The sequence below is a fragment of the Cervus canadensis genome, chromosome 22 (assembly GCF_019320065.1).
Source record: "Cervus canadensis isolate Bull #8, Minnesota chromosome 22, ASM1932006v1, whole genome shotgun sequence".
Classification (NCBI taxonomy): domain Eukaryota; kingdom Metazoa; phylum Chordata; class Mammalia; order Artiodactyla; family Cervidae; genus Cervus; species Cervus canadensis.
This window is the reverse complement of record NC_057407.1, coordinates 13,204,387-13,225,084: the sequence shown is the minus strand read 5'-3', so window position 1 is coordinate 13,225,084 and position 20,698 is coordinate 13,204,387. Positions and strand designations below refer to the sequence as shown.

At 41.8% G+C, this 20,698-nt stretch overlaps 1 protein-coding gene across 5 annotated transcripts in view; it reads right to left on the bottom strand.

The window, feature by feature from the left end:
* Positions 1–20,698, bottom strand: part of CACNA1D (calcium voltage-gated channel subunit alpha1 D) — a 344,798-nt gene that overhangs the window by 126,750 nt on the left and 197,350 nt on the right. For 2 of the 5 annotated variants that reach the window (XM_043442700.1, XM_043442702.1), the window contains exon 8: positions 20,313–20,416. The exons of the other annotated variants lie outside the window; for them this stretch is intronic. In XM_043442700.1, coding sequence (XP_043298635.1) covers positions 20,313–20,416 — 104 coding nt within the window. The remainder of the gene's footprint in view (positions 1–20,312; positions 20,417–20,698) is intronic. 5 annotated transcript variants of the gene reach the window in all.

Below are 20,698 nucleotides of genomic sequence, written 5' to 3'. Positions count from 1 at the left end.
CCACAGCCTTGACTAGATGGACCTTTGTTGGCAGAGTAATATCTCTGCTTTTCAATATGCTATCTAGGTTGGTCATAACTTTCCTTCCAAGGAGTAAGCATCTTTTAATTTCATGGCTGCAATCACCACCTGCAGTGATTTTGGAGCCCAGAAAAAAAAAGTCACTGTTTCCCCATCTATTTGCCATGAAGTGATGGGACCAGATGCCATGATCTTAGTTTTCTGAATGTTGAGCTTTAAGCAAGCTTTTTCACTCCTCTTTCACGTTTCATCAAGAGGCTCTGTAGTTCTTCTTCACTTCCTGCCATAAGGGTGGTGTCATCTGCATATCTGAGGTTATTGATATTTCTCCCGGCAATCTTGATTCCAGTGTGTGCTTCATCCAGCCCAGCATTTCTCATGATGTACTCTGCATAGAAGTTAAATAAGTAGGGTGACAATATACAGCCTTGACATACTCCTTTTCCTATTTGGAACCAGTCCGTTGTTCCATGTCCAGTTCTCTTGCTTCCTGACCTGCAAACAGGTTTCTCAAGAGGCAGGTCAGGTGGTCTGGTATTCCCATCTCTTTCAGAATTTTCCACAGTTTATTGTGATCCACACAGTCAAAGGCTTTGGAATAGTCAATAAAGCAGAAATAGATGTTTTTCTGGAACTCTTTTGCTTTTTCGATGTTGCCAGCAGATGTTGGCAATTTGATCTCTGGTTCCTCTGCCTTTTCTAAAACCAGCTTGAACATCTGGAAGTTCACGGTTCATGTATTGCTGAAGCCTGGCTTGGAGAATTTTGAGCACTACTTTACTAGCGTGTGAGATGAGTGCAATTGTGCAGTAGTTTGAGCATTCTTTGGCACTGTCCTTCTTTGGGATTGGAATGAAAACTGACCTTTTCCAGTCCTGTGGCCACTGCTGAGTTTTCCAAATTTGCTGGCATATTGAGTGCAGCACTCTCACAGCATCCTCTTTTAGGATTTGAAATAGCTCAACTGGAATTCCATCACCTCCACTAGCTTTGTTCATAGTGATGTTTCCTAAGGCCTGCTTGACTTCACATTCCAGGATGTCTGGCTCTAGGTGAGTGATCACACCATCGTGATTATCTGGGTCGTGAAGATCTTTTTTGTACAGTTCTTCTGTGTATCCTTGCCACCTCTTCTTTACATCTTTTGCTTCCATTAGGTCCATGCTATTTCTGTCCTTTATTGAGCCCATCTTTTCATGAAATGTTTCCTTAGTATCTCTAATTTTCTTGAAGAGATCTCTAGTCTTTCCCATTCTCTTATTTTCCTCTATTTCTTTGCACTGATCGCTGAGGAAGGCTTTCTTATCTCTCCTTGCCATTCTTTGGAACTCTGCATTCAAATGGGCTTATCTTTCCTTTTCTCCTTTGTTTTTCACTTCCCTTCTTTCCACAGCTATTTGTAAGGCCTCCTCAGACAGCCATTTTGCTTTTTTGCACTTCTTTTTCTTGGGGATGATCTTGAGTCCTGTCTCCTGTACAATGTCACGAACCTCCGTCCATAGTTCATCAGGCACTCTGTCTATCAGATCTAGTCCCTTAAATCTATTTCTCACTTCCACTGTATAATCATAAGGGATTTGATTTAGGTCATACCTGAATGGTCTAGTGTTTTTCCCCACTTTCTTCAATTTAAGTCTGAATTTGGCAATAAGGAGTTCATGATCTGAGCCACAGTCAGCTCCCGGTCTTGTTTTTGCTGACTGTACAGAGCTTGTCCATCGTTGGCTAGCCTTGGCTCCAACACGCCATCTGAGCCTGGCGCCTCAGGGAGCCCTCTCTGACCTGTGAGGCCTCCACTGCCTCCCCAGCACACTGCTCAGTACACAAGGTGCCCAAGTGCCCTGGACTGAGAGCCGGAGGGGACAGGCCACAGGTGCTGGGGTCCACGCCTGGGGGGCCCTGGAGTTCCTATGTCTCCGCAAGTCTGTCTGTAAGGAACAGCATATGATTCAAAGACAGGTGGGCTTCTGGGAACAGCACACCTCTGGGCAGGCAGTGTGCCGTCACCCACTGGATTAGAATCCTTCAGATGCAGCAAAAGCCTTCCAGACTCAGAAGCTGAAAAGCCCCAAATGCTTGGATGCTATGAAGGTGCCAGCAGATAACTTAAACCAAGATTTATTTTAAAGCAGAATTTCAAGGGAATGATCTAGTTCTGGGTGGATTAATATTTGATCCCTGAATCCAAAACAAACTCTATGACAAGCAGACTTAGAGAAATTAGGTTAGGGCTTCAAGTGCCACTCCAAGTCCTAGAAAGACGTGGGGCCCTGGAGACAAGAGCTTGCAAGTGAATGTTCAGACTGCAAATATAAATAAGAAGTCTTTTCAAACTCACAGAACAGCGTCTGAGCTAGCCAATGCTGGGCACACCGCACATTTGTAAAGGTCTTTACAGTTCACAAGGTCCCTTCCCATCCATTTCTCTCCTTGGCTCTCAGGACAGCACTGTAAGAAAAACTACATGGCAAAATGGGGCCATTGACTTTAGGAGGTGGGAAGACCCTGACTTGGAGAAGTGAAACGTACTGAAGAAAGTCATGTCACCAGGAAACAAGGCACGAGGACAAGAGCCAAGACTCTGACCTCTGAACTTAAGTTCTTTCCACTACAACATGTGGAAACCAGTTATCACAGCAACTAGGAGTCCCCTGGACCAAAGGAGCCACTGCAGGTGGAGCTGCACTCAGAAGCCCCAGGCACAGCACTGCACACCCCTCGGCTGTGGGTACACCCGCTGGAGTTACCAACACCCTCGGGCTGTCCCTGCAGAGACCGAAGCTTCTAGGACACATCTCAGGCCACGTGACCCTAGACTACTGCCCCCAGAACAAGTGATCTCCATTGGCTGAGGATCCTTCCCCACAGGAAACCCTCACCACCACTAAGCCTCTGCTGATGCCAGCAGTCAGCTGCCAAAACACAAGGGACATGTCGGAGGGCCAATCCCCGTCACCCAGTGCACTGTCATCCCCGAGGTCCTCTGAACTTCCCTGTCACTGGCTCAGCCTCCTCTCACTCATCAACCCTTCCCTGTGCCCCCCCTGGAATTGCTGCTCCAGAGCGCTCATTCTCCTGTACCCTCAACCTTCTCAGAGGGACCCTCTCCCTTCTTCTTGCTTTGACGGAAACCTGGGTCACCCTCAAGCTTACCGCTTTGCTTCCCCTCTAGCCCTTTCCTGACCCTACCTTCCTTCGGGTCTCAAGGTGGAGTTAGTTGATGGCCTTCTTGCTTTTCTGTTCCTCTTTACATCTAAAAAAATACTTGCTCATCCTGCTGTAAAAGCCAAACGAACAGGAAGTCCTGCTCCTCTGAGGACAGCACCATTGGACATGGGACCTTCTCCCCTTCCTCTGTGTGTCTTCTACTAGCCCCCTGGACTGAAGTCTCAGGCTCCCAGATCCCAGACTTCCTCCCCATCCCAAACACTTACCATCTTCCTAGGGGGACTCCAGTAGCCCTTGGTTAACCCTGTCGGCCCCTGGCTTTTTAATCCCTTGACATATTAACGTCCATTATTATCAATCCCCAAGTCTTACCAGTCCTAATCATGAATTCAAGCTTTCTGTTCTCTAACCACAACCTTCTCTCAGACCAGCTGACCTGTCTCACTACTACCACTAGAAACAATACTAACCTCTTTGGAACATCCAGTCATCCAGTGACTGTGCGGGCTCAGTCACTTCAGTCACTGTTGACTTTTTGTGACCCCATGGACTGTAGCCCGCCAGGCTCCTCTGTCCATGGGATTATCCTGGCAAGAATACTGAAGTGGGTTGCCATTTCCTGCTCCAGGAGAATCTTCCCAATCCAGGGATTGAACCCGCATCTCCTGCGGCTCCTGGACTGGCTGGTGGATTCTTAACCACAGAGCCGCCTTCTATTCCTGTCCAGCCCACTGACCGCCTCCCTTTCTCTCTCAATCTGTTAAGCCTCCCCTCCCATCCTAATCTACCTTAGACTTTACAATCCATCAGAAAGGCATTAAATGATGTTCTTACTTGTATCCTAAACTTTCTTTCATCCTTTGATCATACAGAGAGAGCAAAATCCTCAACCCAGAAGAGCTCAAACACTCCCTTTCTCCATACCTAGGTAAGAGCAGTCAAGCGTGGCTACAGAAAGTCACACAATGAGACAGACTGGGATAGATGTGGATTCACCATCAGCGGCTTCAAACAGGACCTCAATGCTACCAATCATCTACCTCAGTTCTCTGGTCCACTCACTCCCCAGCTCCCTGCAAGCACTCTCTTGAGCCTTTCTACTCTCCAGACATGACTCTGCCACCTTCCCCCTGCCACTAGCAGTCAACCCTGCCTCCTGCCTTAGAGACACTAGGAACCAGGCAGGAATACCCCCAGCTTCCTAAGACCAAACACACTCGTATTTGCCCCACATTCTCTTCCTTTCTTCTCATTACCAAAAAACTTCCTCTTCTCAATCCTACCTATTTTCTGACATTCTAAGTTTTTCAATCCTCCCATTTTTTGAGGCTTTCTTTAATTCCCTTCAGCAAAGCTTTCTGTAGAAGTGATCTGGTACATCCTTCATTAGATTTATTCTTAGGATCTTGATTTTTTTTAGGTTATTTGTTCATCTTCCATGTCTCTGATAAACATTTTGGACACACAGAATACAGTTATTAATGACTCTTTTTCATGTCCTTTGCTGCTAATTCTAACATCTGAGTGAGTTCTGGATCCTTTTCAACTGGTTAGATCTTCTAATTATGGGTCACAGTTATATGCTTCTTTGCATGCCTTGTAACTTGATCCCAGACATTTTTTACCTTATTGGATGCTAGATACTTTTGTATTCCTACACATGCTCCAGCGCTTTGTTCTGGGGTATGTAAGTTGGACCAAACTGATTGATCATTTCAGATCTTGCTTTAACAATGTGTTAGGTCAGCCTGGAACACTACTGAATCTAGGGCTAGCAATTCCATTGCTGAGGCAAATCCTTTCTGAGTACTCTTCTGTGTCCTGTGAATTATGAGTTTTTCCAGTCTGGCTGGTGAGAACAGGCAATATTCCTGGCCCTATGCAAACACTGAACACCATCCTTTCTAATCCATTCAAATTTCTTTCCCCAGCTTCCTCACACACACACATGTCCTGAATACTTAAGGGGGGAACTTCTGGAGTTCTCCATGAAATTCTCTCCTCTCCAGAACTCTGTCCTGCATTCTTTAGCCACTGTAGTTTTTGCAGACTCTTAGCTTCATCTTCTAAACCCAGGCAGACCACAGAGCTCTGCCTGGGCTTCCTGCTTTTCTGCTGTGGCCCAGAAATTCTCTTAAGCCAGTAAACTGGGACAATCATGAAGCTCATTGAGTTTCTTTACTGATTCTCAGGGATCACTATCCTTTAGTGCCTGATATCCAGTGTCTTTAAAAATCATTGTTTTACATATATTGTCTGTTTTGGGGTTTGTCTTTGTTGTTTCAGGTGGAGGGTAAATCCGGTAACTGCTACTTCATCTTGACCAGAAGCAGAAGACTTTTAATTCTATTTTAATAGTGTTTTCTCATTGCCTTTCCCCATTAACTCATCCTCCTCCCACTCTAGAAAATGATTTAATTTCTGTATTATAGATTAATGTTGCCTCTTTCAGAACTCCATCACATGTTATACAACTGGCCTCTTTCCCTCATCAATATGTTTTTGATGATAATGCTATATTAGTACTTCAATCCTTTTTACTGTTGCTTAACGGTATTCCAAAATCTGAATATACCACAATTTCCTTTTCTATGCTACCTACTGATAGACCTTTGGGTTTTTTTTCCAATTTTAAGTTACTAAAAACAGTGCTCAATGAATGCCGGCATACAAGGTATTTTGTGGACAGAGGCTTTCATTTATTTTCAGTAAACAACTAGAAATGGAGCTGCTGAGTTATAATGGTAAGTCTCTGTTTAATTTTATGAGAACTTTAACAAGCTTTTCTGAAGTGGTTGTACCATTTCATGTTTCTATGAGAAATGTGTGAGCATTATCAGTTGCTCTATACTGCTGCCAACACTTGATACTGTTTTCTTTTATTTTTAACTATTCTATATATGTAGTAGATGCATGCTCAGTTGCTCAGTCATGTCCAACTCTTTGTGACGCTATGCGCTGTAGCCCGCCAAGCTTCTCTGTCCATAGGATTTTCCTGGCAAGAATAATGGAGTTGGTTATTTCCTTCTCCAGGGAATCTTTCCAACCCAGGGATAGAACCTGTGTCTCCCGCATTGCAGGCAGACTCTTTACTGCTGAGCCACCAGGGAAGCTGATATACGTAGCAGAATTTCACTGCAATTTTAGCTTTCATTTCCCAAATAACTAATAATATTAAACATCTTTATATGTACATTGGCTATTTGTGTGTGTATATATATATATTTTTGCAAATTATCTGTTCAAGTCTTTTGCCAATTTCAATTGGGTTATCTTATTATTTGTTAAGAGTTCTTCTATGTTCTCTATACAAACTCTTTGTCAGATATATGTGTTGTACATATTTTCTCCCATTGTGTGCTTTTCTTTCCAATTTATTTATGAAATGCAGAAATATTTTTAGAAAATATTTATATTTTAGCTTTTTAGTTAGATCTGAGTGTTGAAGAATTGATGCTTTTGAACTGTGGTGTTGGAGAAGACTCTTGAGAGTCCCTTGGACCGCAAGGAGATCAAACCAGTCAATTCTAAAGGAAATCAGTCCTGAATATTCATTCGAAGGACTGATGCTGAAGCTGAAGCTCCAATACTTTGGCCACCTGATGTGAAGAACTGACTCACTGGAAAAGATTCTGATGCTGGGAAAGACTGAAGACAGAAAGAGAAGGGGACGACAGAGCATGAGATGCTTGGATGGCATCACTGACTCAATACACGTAAGTTTGAGTAAGCTCTGGGAATGGGCAATGGACAGGGAAGCCTGGCATGCTGCAGTTCATGGGGCTGCAAAGAATTGGACATGACTGAGCAACTGAACTGATGATCCATTTCAAGTTAGTGCTTGTGTTAAGTGTGATATAAAGGTCAATGCTCATTTTTTTAACAGATAGATTCCTAGTTTTTCCAGCATTTCACTGAAAAAAAATTATCCTTTCTCAACTGAATAATTTAACACTTTTGTCAAAAAACAGCTGACCATATATACATATTTCTGGATTTTCTATTCCATTCAATTATTCTATATATCTATCTTTATGCTAAAATCACAGTGTATTTACTACAGCTTTATGGAAGTCTTGAAATCAGGTAGTATAAGTCTTTCAGCTTTGTTCTTTGTCAAGATTATTTTAGTTATTAAAGGTCCTTCACAATAATATATAAATACTAGAATCATCTTATCAATTTCTTTTTTTAAAAAAGGCCATTAGTATTTATGAATGGGATGTCACTGAATAAATAGATACATTTGATGAATGCATAGATAAATTCAACATCTTAACACTATTGAATCTTCCAATTCATGATCATGGGCCATCATCATTTACTTAGATCATCTTTAATTTGACCAATTAGTATTTTGTAGTCTTCAGTGTAGAGGTCTTCCATAACTTCTCTTATCCTTACTCCTAAGTATTTTTAAATGTGTTAATGCTATTGAAAATCTTATTTTCTCAAATTTCATTTTTTACATTATTGGAGCTTGTATATGGGAATAAGATTGACTTTTGTATACTGACCTTATACCCTGAGACCTTGTTATAGTCACTTATTAATTCTAATAGGTTTTCAGGCAGTTTCTTGGGAATTCCTAAGTAGATAATCATATTTTCTGTGAAGAGAAATACTTTTTACTTTCTTTCTAGTCTTTATTTTATGTCCTTTACTTGCCTTAATGTACTGACCTACTGGTAATGCTGAACAAAAGGGGTGAGAGGTGAGTGACTACTTCGTTCCCAACCTTACAAGAAAGCATTTGGCCTTTCACCATTAAGTATTGTGTCAGTTATAATTTCTGTGTTTTTTGTAGATAATCTTATTCAGGTTGAGGAAGTTGCCATATATTCCTAGTTTGCTGAGAGTTTTTATCAAGAATGGTTACAGAATATTGTTGGTGGCATTTTCTGCATTTATTGAGATGATCATATGATTTTTCTCCTTCATTCTCTCAATACAGTAAATTACACTGCTTGCTTTTCCAATGATGAACTTATCTATGTTTCTAACATACTCCATTGGATCATGAGGTATTATTCTTTTAATTGTTGCTAGATTCAATTTGTTAATATTTGAGAATTTTACATCTGTACTAATGAAGGCTATTGCTCTTTCCTTATGTCTGTTGTGTTTGGTATTGAAGTTATTCTGGCCTCATAAAAATGAGTTAGAGAATGTCCCCTCCTATACATTCTGAAATTTTTTCTAGGAATGGAATGTTATTCTTTTCTTCTAAGTTGTTTGACAGAGTTCACTCGACATAATCCAGGCCTCTGGTTTTGAGAGAAGGTCTGTGATTCTGAATTCCATTTGAAAAGCAAATATAGGGCCCTTCAGTTTTTTTCTTTCTCTTTGAGTCAGTTTGATAAGCTGTGTTTTTCAAGGAACATGTCCATTGCTCTTAAATTATTGAATTTACTGTCATAAAACTGTTTATCTTAGTCTCTCATTATTTTGATGTCTATAGTATTTGTGTTGACATCCCTTCCATCGTTTCTGATACTGATTGATTTTTTTTAATTAGTCTTGCTGAAGATTTATTAATTTTATCAAGCTTTTTGAAGAGTCCACTCTTATCTTTGTTAACTTTACCTATTACTTGAGTTTTCTATTTTACTGACTTCTCTCATTTCTCTTTTACTTTCCTTGGATTTAATTTGCTTTCCTTTTCTAGATTCTTAGATGGGAATATAGACCATTGAATTGAAAGGCATTTAGAGCTATAAATTTCTAAGCACTGCTTTAGATGGATAATGCACATTTTGATTTGCTGTATTTTCATTATGTTTCTTTTTTTTATTGAAGGATAATTGCTTTACAGAAGTCTGCTGTTTTCTGTCAAATCTCAGCATGAATCAGCCATAGGTATACATATATCCCCTCCCTTTTGGACCTCCCTCCCATCTGCCTCCCCATCCCACTCCTCTAGGTTGACACAAAGCCCCTGTTTGAGTTTCCTGAGCCATACAGCAAATTCTCCTTGGCTATCTATTTTACATATGGTAATGTAAGTTTCATGTTACTCTTTTCCATACGTCTCACCCTCTCCTCCCCTCTCCCCATGTCCATAAGTCTGTTCTCTGTGTCTGTTTCTCCATTGCTCCCCTGCAAATAAATTCTTCAGAACCATTTCTCTAGATTCCAGATATGTGTGCCAGAATGAAATAGACCTTAAAGAAGATTACAAGAGATTAGGAAGGACACTACGTAATGATCAAGGGATCAATCCAAGAGGAAGATATAACAATTGTAAATATCTATGCATCCAACATACAAGCACCACAATATGTAACACAAACACTAACAGACATAAAAGGAGAAACTGACAGTAACACAGTAATAATAGGAGACTTTAACACCCCACTCACACCAATGGACAGATCATGAAAACAGAAAATTAATAAGGAAACACAAGTCTTAAATGATATATTAGATGAGATGGATCTCATTGATATCTTCAGGACATTCCATCTAAATGCAGAAGAATACACCTTCTTCTCAAGTGCACATGGATCATTCAGTTTAAAACATCCTATATTTTCATTGTAATAATTTTTTTAAATTATAAGTTATTTGGAGATGTCTTATTTCATTATCAAGAATCTAAAGAATTCTAGAATTCTACAGAGAATTCTAAATAGCTACTGTTACTAGTTTATATTTTTAATCAATTGCTGTTAGAAAAAACATACTTTTCAAGATTTTAATCTTTTGAGCCCCTTTTTAAAACAGCACAGACATAGCCTATCTTGGTGCCCCTGAACAGAATGTGTATTCTGCTGTTACTGGATGTAAGTACAAATTAAGGTCAGTTTCATTGGTAGTGTTCAGATATTATCTATGTTTAGTTTTTTTCATCCCCACATTCTTCAATTATCAAAACGGAACTACAAATTTTTCATCTGTGTTTGCGGATTTACTGATTTCTCTACCTAATTTTGCTATTGGTTTTTCGTTCATCCCACATGTTCTTTGTTCCTTTTCTGCCTTATCTGTCATCTCTCAATTTGTTTGTATTGATGGCCCCACTCCATCTTGATTATGGATAATATTTTCCTGCTTCTTTTCATGGCCCATAATTTTAATGATCTGGGGGAACACTTGGGGAACATCTGAGTTTTGGGGTCTTCTTTTAATGGGTGTTGACTTGTTTTGGCAGGTGTTTAGTTGGCCACTTGTCCTGATCCTTCTGAACCTTGTCTGTAAGATTCACTGGGGCAGGTCTAGAGTGGCTTGTACTCCAGAGATAAGGTAACCCCACCCCTAATGCCTGGTGTTTCTGAGGTTTCACTTGAATGTCCAATGTATTCATCAAGTTCAATCTAGTCTAGCTGATCAGATCCCTCTGTTGTCCAACATTGAGACTTCCAGCAGCTCACAGCTTTATAGGAGCTGCTCTCTGCCACACCCCAGCAGGCCCAACTGGCACACTGCAGCTTAGTATATGGTCAAAGATTTGAGAGAAACCTTTTCAGCGATCCTGAGTCCCTGCTCCGCATACTGCTCTCCAGTAGCCTGCCCTGAAAAATTCCAGCTACCTTGGCAGTTCAAACTCTGCTTTTTGCCTCTTAAGCAAATAGACCGTGGTCTTCTCCTGGGCTCTGCCTCCCCGAGCCACAATTCTAAAAGCATCTCCGGGCAGAAAGCCAAGACAATTGTGGCACTTACTTCATGCGTTTCCCTTCCCTTAAGGGACATAATCCTGTGCTGCCTATTTCTATCTTCTGGGGAAAAAAAATGGTTCCTATATTTTGGCCAGTTTTATAGTTGTTTATAGTAAAAGGTCCATTCTGGCACTGTTACTATATTGTGACTGGAAGAGGATTACAATAGTCTTAAATTGCTCTCCCCTCATCTAGTCTTGCATCCATATAGTCCATTCATACTACTGCAGCCAGAGTGATTTTTATATGCTGAATGTTTCCAACATTAAGAAAAAATTTCACATGTTCATAAAAGTAGGAAGACTTACACAGTGAACACATATATGCCTACCACCTAGTTTCCACAATGAACATTTGCTACACTTTATTTATCTCCTATCTATCTATGCCTCTATCCATCCACAGTTACCTTACTGTATTTGTTGAAGCATTTTAAGTTGATGATATCAGAACACAGAGTAATTTTCATTAAACACAGATAGAAATCACATCACTTTGAGCTTAAAGTTTATCAGTGGGTTCCTTTATCCTTCAGCTAATGACCAGAATCTGTGACATGGGTCTCGAAGGACCCTTGTGATCTGGGCTCTGCTGATCAGTCGCTTTGTTTTCCACCATCCTCTCCCAGCCCCTGAGTGCCTGCCATCCTGGCTTTCTTCAGTTTCTCCAATACCCTCTACTCATTCCCACTGTCAGGCCTCTGAATGGGATTTTTCCTTTGTAATACCCTGAGTGTCTTTCCCATCTTGCCTGGATATGATGGCTATTCCTCCATCCTTCCCTTTCTTCAGGATGCTTCCCCTAAACATTTGTTCTCCCTGTTAAATACTCTCACAGTATCATGGACCTTTCCTTTAAAGGATTTATAAAAGTTTGCAAGTTTTCTCCCCCTCATTAGATACAACCTTCATGAAGATAAGACTCTGCTATGCCTTACCACTCAAATCCCAGAGCCTGGGAAGGTACTTGGCAAATACATCTACCACTGTGTAGGCACATAAAAACATTCAATGAATAAATGATGAACTCATTTTTTTCCTTAATAAGTTTAAGAGAGAGAAGAATATTTAGCAAGATTGTCTGCTTCTTGTAGTCACACTGAACTCTTATCAGGTGGTACAGGGTTAGTCCTAAATACTGCCTCCCAACCAAGCATATTTGCCCTTGTCCAGATTGTTGGGGACAAAGTTCCCCAAGACAGGAAATTTACCATTTACCATTTTTTCAGGTAAAAAAAAATTTTACCATTTTTTACCTTTTTTTTTTTTTTTTTTTAGTGTTCATTTAAGCAGTCAACCTAAAGTTTCATAATGCTGTGGATCTGTACCTTCATTTGATTCTCAGAGATATAGCTCTGAATCTTGCAGTTTTATTCTGATTCAGAGAAAATATTTTGGTTTTTGGGGGGTGCTGTGCCACATGGCTTATAGGGTCCTATTTCCCTGACCAGGGACCAAACCCAGGTCCCCTGTAGTGGAAGTGGGGAGTCCTAACCACTGGACCCACCAAGGAATACGCCACAGAAAATAGTTTTAAAGTATTAATAATACCTTTAAGGGCTTAAAATAAGATAGTGCCCAACACCTTACTCTGTGCCCCCCCGACACTCTCACTTTACATGCCCTGGCAGTGACAATAGCTCCGCTCTGCTCTCTGGGGCCTTAGAACACTATCTCACACAGGAGGTGATATTTTTACCTTCGGTGCCCACACCTGCTTAAACATAATGTCGCTTCTGTGCAGAATCTAGGAAAATGGTACGGTGAACTTATTTCCAAAACAGAAACAGAGACACAGATGTGGACAAACTTATGGAAACTAAGGAGGGGTGGGAAGGTGGGTTGAATTGGGGGCTGGAATTGACATATATACATTAGTGTGTATAAAATAGATAACTAATGAGACCCTACTGCATAGCTCAGAGAACTCTACTCGGTGCTCTGTGTTGGCTTAAGTGGGAAGGAAATCTAAAAAAGAAGGAATATATGTATACGTATAACTAAGTCACTGTGCTATACAACAGAAACCAACACAACATTGTCAAGCAACTATACTCTACCAAAAATCAATTTAAAAAACAAAAAAGTTTCATTCTTTTACAAGTGGTTGACCAGTTTTCCCAGCACCACTTGTTAAAGAGGTTGTCTTTTTTCCATTGTATATCCTTGCCTCCTTTGTCAAAGATGTTCCTGGAACATTTTATTTATTAGGACAACTGCGGAACTTGAATAAAGAAGAGCTCCCAGTACCACAGACGTATGGGTCTTGCTATCCTGAGCTGTTCTGCTATACCAAGATTTGATTTCTGCAAGCAATTTTACCAGCCTATAAAAGAATATTACAAGAAAGGAAAAAGAAAAAAACTGATGTAAGGTTGACAGTAGCACCTTAGGGCAATCATCAATATGTTTCTCACAGAAGTCAAATTATTAAATTCATAAACAACCCTTCACTGCAGAAATAAGAACAATTGTTAATGCCACCAACTGAATAGGGAACACAGGAAAATTATGGCTTTAATTTCAACTGCTAAGGTGCCAGTGGCTTTATGAAGAACTGAGCCTCTGCATGAAAGCTCAGTGATGAATTCCTCTAAGTGTAGAACTCTTCATTGGCAAGATGGGTGCTCGGGAGGGCACGTGTGGCCAGAGATGCCTCCTGGGTCCTCAGAGGTGTTTTGTTATCTCTTATAAAAAAGGATTGGGTTAGGAGTACATGATAGCCACAGCTGACAAGTGAGAGAGCTCTCCTCAATCTGCTGCTAGTGCCTGGCTGCTGTCCACTGCTGTTGCCAGGGAAACCGACATCAGCTTGATGAAAACAAGGATCAGGGAAAACTTTCACTTACCTCGTTTGCACTGATCCCAATAGCCATTTCTATGGAAACAGTCGCTGCAAGCCAGTGGCAGAGAGGTTACCACTCACTTGTTAATGTCAGGTGTGGCTATCGGCCTATTCACTTCAGGTACCACAGTACTGACGGTACCAGTATCCAGCTGTCAGCTACCCCCTGACAGCATCTTAGCTCTGCAACAAGAAAGCTCAGTGCTTAAAAGTCTATAAAAATGTTCAGCACAGTTCTTTATTAGAAAAAGGAAATTTAGCATTCTTCCACGTAGAGCTGAAGCAGGGCTTAATTTCTTGTTCTACCAAAACCAAACCATGTAAAGTTACTAAAGGACCATAGATCTCTCCCTTGGCTTTCAACCCCACTCACAACACTACTTCCAAGTTCAAGAAAAGAGACCTCCAACTGTGTGGACAACTCTTTCATCTATGAGTCAAGTCAAACCAAAGATACATCCAGTTAACTGTGGGGAAATATTTTGCTACAAGTGATCATTAAGAGTGTCTTTGTCTAGGAATCTGGAAGACTGATCATCACTAATTAAACACAGGAAAATCTTTTTTCTTTTTTAATTGCAAGAACTATCTACAAAGAACCTTCCACTGTCCCCTTGTTTTTGAACCAGACCTCTGTGAGCTTTCTCTGCCTGTTGTCAAGATATGAAATTAACTCATTAACTCAATACAATTTTATTCTGTAATGTACTGGTAACCAATCACGCTGACAGCCTGGTTATCCCATTACCTAACAATACCCCCTTTCAATGTCACAAGCAATTCGACTACTCTTCTAAAATGCGGATCTGTTTATGTACAGGAAGAAATTCTGTTGTTCATTTTTTGTCAGCAGATGCTGGTAAAACATTGAATGAGAGCAAATTCTAATCCCAGTCATGAATAATTTATACAAATGCCTATTCCCAGAGGGTATGTCTCCACAATATACCTGGTATGTTTTTCCCTCTGAGCCAACATTCAAGGGGAGGGAACTAGAGGCAATCTCTGATTGACCGTGGTTCATAACGGTGTGAATTTAACAGACTAGGGTGCAAATTATGATGCCCTCCAAACCTGAACCTATTTTGTAAAATTCTAATACAGTACAGTCACCCCCACTTGCCATGCAACCCCCTTCCACTCCCTCTACACCAGCAGTTACACAAGTAGAGAAGCCATGCATCAATCTCTGCCTAGGTTTTTTTAATCCCAACATTTTCAACCAATCACCAAGCATCCTTTTCCCCAAATTAATGTGGACTAAAGAGAAAACAAATAGACTGAAGAGAAATATGATGTTCTGGACAAATATGAGTCAAGTCTAAGGATTAGGAGATGAAATTCATTAATCATTTTTTTCCTCTAAAAAAGTGATCAGAGGGACTTTCCTGGCAATCCAATGGTTAAGAATCTGCCTGCCAATGGAGGGGATATGGGTTCAATCCCTGGTCTGAACCCCACATGCCGGGGGGCAACTAAATCTGTGCGCCACAACTACCAAGCCCACATGCCCAGAGCCCACAACAAAGAAGCCGCGGTGATGAGAAGCCCACACACTGCAAATGGAGAGGAGCCCCCACTCGCCACAACTAGAGAAAGTCCGAGCCCAGCAACAAAGACCCAACACAGTCACAAATAAATAAATATTTTTAAAAAGACTAGGGCAGAGAACGGTCTCAATATTGGTCATAGTTTGGCACATTAATTAAAGAACCTTCACATTATGATACTGAATTTATAAAAGAAAAGAGAATGGAGTTTTTAAACCCCATTTTATGACAGGGAATATCCGGGCACCAAGACAACAGTGTTCAAAACAACTGCATAGAAAAATATTCACAGCATAGGATCCTAAAATTGCCCTTTGGATTTACTATGAAAAATGGCATATGGGGCCTGACTTCAAAGGCTGACAGAGAACAGATGCATCAAAGTCTGGGTTATATTACACTAATCTCTTAAGGGTCTTTTATCTAATCTCTTCCTGGCCATTGCTAAGTGCCAGGGATCTGACTGCCACTATATAAATATCAGAGATTATCTAAACTTCTCAGGAGAAATCCATCTAATAGACATCAAAACCAGTCTAGGCACCATGGGCCCTTAGTCTGTCTTTGGCAGAAACAGAGACAAAGGCAAATCAGATCTTTGCTTAGCAAGGACTTCATAATTTACCAACTTCTAAGTATTTTCATTTTACCTTCCTGCACCTCTAAAAGCATTTTTGGACATTAGATCCTCTAAAAGCAAATTCTCTACTCTAAACTAAGTAGAGAATACTTAGTTTATTAACATCCTGAGTAAAAGAGTCATGCAAATTAAACCCTACCTATAGGCCTGGTCACAAGGGAAAAAAATTAAAAGAATTGAGTTGATTAGATTTTTCTTGCATCAGATCTCATTTTATATACTCTTACTCAAGCTATCACCATCAAAGTAATGAAGCTCTCTACACTCATCAGCTCACTGAATCCTCTCGCAACTCCCCACGGTTAATACTATTAACATCATTTTACAGACAAGGAAAGTGAAGCTCGAACAGGTAAACCATTTTACCAAATCTCATAGTTGGTAAAAGGTAGGGCAGAGAGTTAATTCTTGATTATCCAACTCTAAAGCCAGTGTTTAGCCATATGTTACAGAAATCCCATGCCTCCCTACTTGTGCAAAAATAAATCGCTGTCAGAACTTCAATCATGATTGAGAGCTGCACCCCACTTTATAGATGACAAAGAACCTCCATGGCCTGATCATGGGGGCACTGAGTACAGTATTAATGGGCATACAAAGCCTATTTCTCTTGGTCTCTTCCTGGGAAATTCAGAAAATGGTACACTTCAGATATTTTCCAAATAGCCTCTTAGCTATTGTTTCCACTTCACCCAAGGAGGGAATCGGGAGGAGTTCCACAGAGGTCAGAGAAAGATATATTCAATGAGTAAAATTCTTTGCAGTATCTATTTTTCAAAGCACTTCTACATTCATGAGCCAACCTAAAGCCACCTACCCTGTGTGTGTGGGTGGGGATGGCACAGCAGCATCATTCCCCTTTGAGGGGCCAAGAGATGTAGGCTCTGGACTCCTACGTGAAGTCCCAGAGTTATCTAGCACGTGACCAGAACCCAGGTCTTCTAATTCGCATCTCATCCACCAGCCCCTTTTGGGGGGTCTGACCCACACCACAGGGCTCAGAGGGCCCTCTACCTTACCGCAGGTGTGCCTGGCATCAGGTGGTCCCTGAAGGTGAAGATGTGAGCCCACTGTCCATGACCACCATCCCCCCTCGGGATCTGGCAGTGACTCTAAAGACACAAAGTGCTGGACACCACCATGTTCTCTTATCTTACCTACCTACAGAGAAAAAAAAAAAAAACAACCCAAAGGGGACAAGCATTAAGCGAGCAATTTTAAAAGCGAAAAATCATCAAAGCCAATGAGACAAGCCATCTGAACTGTAGACTTAACTGAGACATTCTTTCTAACACTTGGTCATAACAGGACCATCTCCTTGATAACAACTTATTATGAAATCAGAACTCTAGTTACTGACTTTCTCGGCTCCTCCCACACAGCACAAGTACCTGGGGGAGAAATGTCTTCATCCAGGATCATGCTTGCCTATGCAGGGTGTACAGTTCATGAACCTCATACTCACCTTGAGAAAAACAGTCTGCTGTAAAACCAAAAATTTCAAAGCATCAGTCTTAACAATGCTTTAAAAATCTACCAATACCAAATCAAGTGCACAGATTAAAATCAGTTTAAGGATACAATAGGATGGCATGGCCACACGGGAAAAAAAAGAGGAGCCAAGGAAGAGCAACAAATATTTCCAAATGGTTGACTTAAAGACACACAGCATCTTATAATGATCCTTCATTAGAAAGCAGCAACATGGTCTACAACAGGACAGCCTTTTGATTCAGGATTTTTGGAATTACATTTGTGGTGGTCCAATGGTCCCTAAGGGGCTATGCAACATAGGCCATCTCCTTTTTAACATTTATGTCCTTCTGATTTTGTATTTCCTCCAACGTTCCCTAAAAACGTTGAGAAGAACCCTAAGATTAAAACCAAAAAAAAAAAAAATTTTTAATTTCATTTCTCTGAAACAAGAAAATAAAGACAAATGACTGATTTTGATTTTTTGTTGCTTCAGGGGAAAGTCAAGGAGGAGTACCCAGGCAGAGAAGTCCAAGTAACTAACTGTTAAGAAAGGTGGGAGCAGCCTGTTCTCTGCTTTTTCCACCCCTAGCTCACCCCACCGCCACCCCCACAGATACCTTATCATCTTTCAACATCCAGCTCATAGACATACCGCCCCTACAGTCTTCTCTGTCCCCACCCCTACTTTAGCTTGGCCATCCTGCACTGCCCAGTGACAGTCCCATCCCAGACAGTGACTGTCTGAGCACAAGGCCCCCGTCTGTGTCTTAGACATCTTGGCACCCTGGTTCCTGGCCCAGAGCCAGACATGCAGCAAGAACTCAGGAAAAGTGACCAAATTTGCGAACACGCTGGAAGACTGCTCTGCGGACGTGGTTCCTCCTTTGCACAGAGCACTGCTGGACATCTCCTACCCAAGTGGCCTCGCACGTCCAGGCAGGGTCAGCTGCAGCCCCGGGGGAGCTGGGGCACATCGTGGAACTGACTGAATATTGCTGGGAATTCTTGGGTTTTATTTTAAGAATTCAAATGTCATTTGCATTCTCCTTCATAAGGGATCTAGTTTTGTTCTGATTTAAAAATATTTTAAAGTTACTTATTACTTTCCCCAAAATATATTTCAGTAAACTGGCTGTTCCATCATGGTGTGTGCGTCCTTATCCTCCAGCTGTGGGTACCCCCACAGGGTGCATATTTAGCATCCACCATTATAATAACGGGTCCCTCCCGGCTTTTTCCCCTTTACCCTTTTTAAGTCTGCCTCATCCTGCCGGGGTGATGTTCCTGCTCTGGGAAGCTCAGAGATAAGGCATGTCACTGGCACAGTTAAAATTAGTCGTTTCCATGGCCTCAGTTTAGTTGGGTTTAGGAGACACAGGGCGCCAAGGAATTCACAACAGAATTGCTGTTAACCTTGTATGGGCTGTTCCTGTAATAAAATCAACACGATGCTGTTTCTCCAGGGATAAATTCCACCCTCACCATCCTGACACTGACCTAAGGCCACGGAGGGTCATTAGGAAGAAGGCACTTTTAAAGTGTGACGTGAAAGAACTTTAGGCTTGAAGAGCCGTTTATCCAGACAAAGAATCTTTGGCCCGGGTAGGGGCAGGGGGTCAGCTGTCACATCCAGGACTCAGGCCCAGAGCCCCCTTTCCCCTCACTGTGGGGCATGGGCTCCTGGCTCATTTCTAGACGGGGCTTCACAGGACAGTGGGCATCCATGTTGTGAAAGCGACCACACTCGGTCAAGGAGAATTCTAAACTTGTTGGCCCTGAAAACAGGCAGGGGAGCTGAGAGGAAGATGAGGAGAGGAAGCAGAGATGGGGAACTAGCTCGTTCTCTGCTCTGGAAAAGGCAGTGTTTAGAAAAGTGAGATAAAGGTCTCTCCACTGACTCGGCATTACATGAAGACATCACTTCCCCCGAGATACAAGCTCTCAGCAAGACAGAGATAAAGTGAGTGAGGAGTAGATAAACTCAGTGGGAATCAAGTCTATCAGCAGTATCTCTGGAGGATGTCTGAGCTCAGGGAGTGACAGGGCCTCCTCGGGGGAAACGGGCACCTACGCGCCTCGGTCACACTCCCAGGCCCCTGCAATGGCGATAAGCTGGCACTGAGGACCTGGGGAGGTCCCACTCCCTTCTCTGGGGTACTGTGTGGGGTGTCTGTGTGGCGGGGAAGGTGCAAGGCTGCCCAGGAGGGCTCTAGGATGGCAACCACAGACAAGAGAGGGCCCCACTCTGCTCCCAGTCTCCACTGAACCCCCGTCAATCCACAGAGCCAAGGAGGCCAACCAAGCGAAATTTCGAAAATGATGACTGAGTGACACGGACAATGATAAGGCTGGAGGAAATTTAGGTGCAAAAGCTGATTATTACTCTGCATTAAAGACAGATTCTGTGAGCTAAGATTAAAAACGAATTCAAGGGAATATTCTCACAGTGATAGCAGCAGAAAACCAAGCTAATAAATGATCCCCATGGGAAGGATGTGAGATTTTGAAACTGTCCAGTATTTCTGTGCTAATCTAGGCTTATTTCTCCTTTACCATGAAATCTGAAACACCACTGGAAATAATCACGATACACTGCAAATAACTTTAAAGGGCTAGGCTATGTACTAATACTAACGGGAAGAAAACCACAAAAGACAAAGGCCCTTTGCTGGGGGAGACCAAGGCTGGGCATCCTTTTAGTCACTCTTAATCCACTCCTACACACTGGCATATAAATGTGACTCGCTTCAGGGAAATGGTTTCATTCAATTAATAGTTTGGCAAGCATCAGAAACACAGAATCTCACAGACAGATACGAGCATTGAGAATTACAGTTTAGTCCCAAAGCAACACACAGGGGGGACATCAGAGTCCACACGCATGCAGAGAAAGCTGTAGGGAGCTGCCTCACACATGGGAGCGGCAGAATGTGGGACACGGATCCAACTGCTTACCCACTAAGGACACCAAGAACCAGGTTAAGGACGAAAAATGAGCCAAGGATGATGAGACTAACAAAATACACCCATGGCCATTCCCATCCTATCGCATCATTTACCTGTAAAATGTAAGGAGATTAGTTATCAGTTATCCATTTGCCAAAGAGCAGAGCCCCAGGAACTGCTGCTGGACCACTAGGGCTTTGACTGAGGACTGGTGCTCCAAGGATGGGATCCCGCCAAGGGCCTTCCAGTTTTGTTCTTTCAATAAGGGCAGGTTCTGCTGCGGAAATCCCCAAATGTGGCCTACTGAAAGTCATTTAGCTACTGTTTGGTACCAATTAATCTGCATCATATTTGGATCCAGACCAATAAAGCAATTATAGATGTATCTCCTTTTA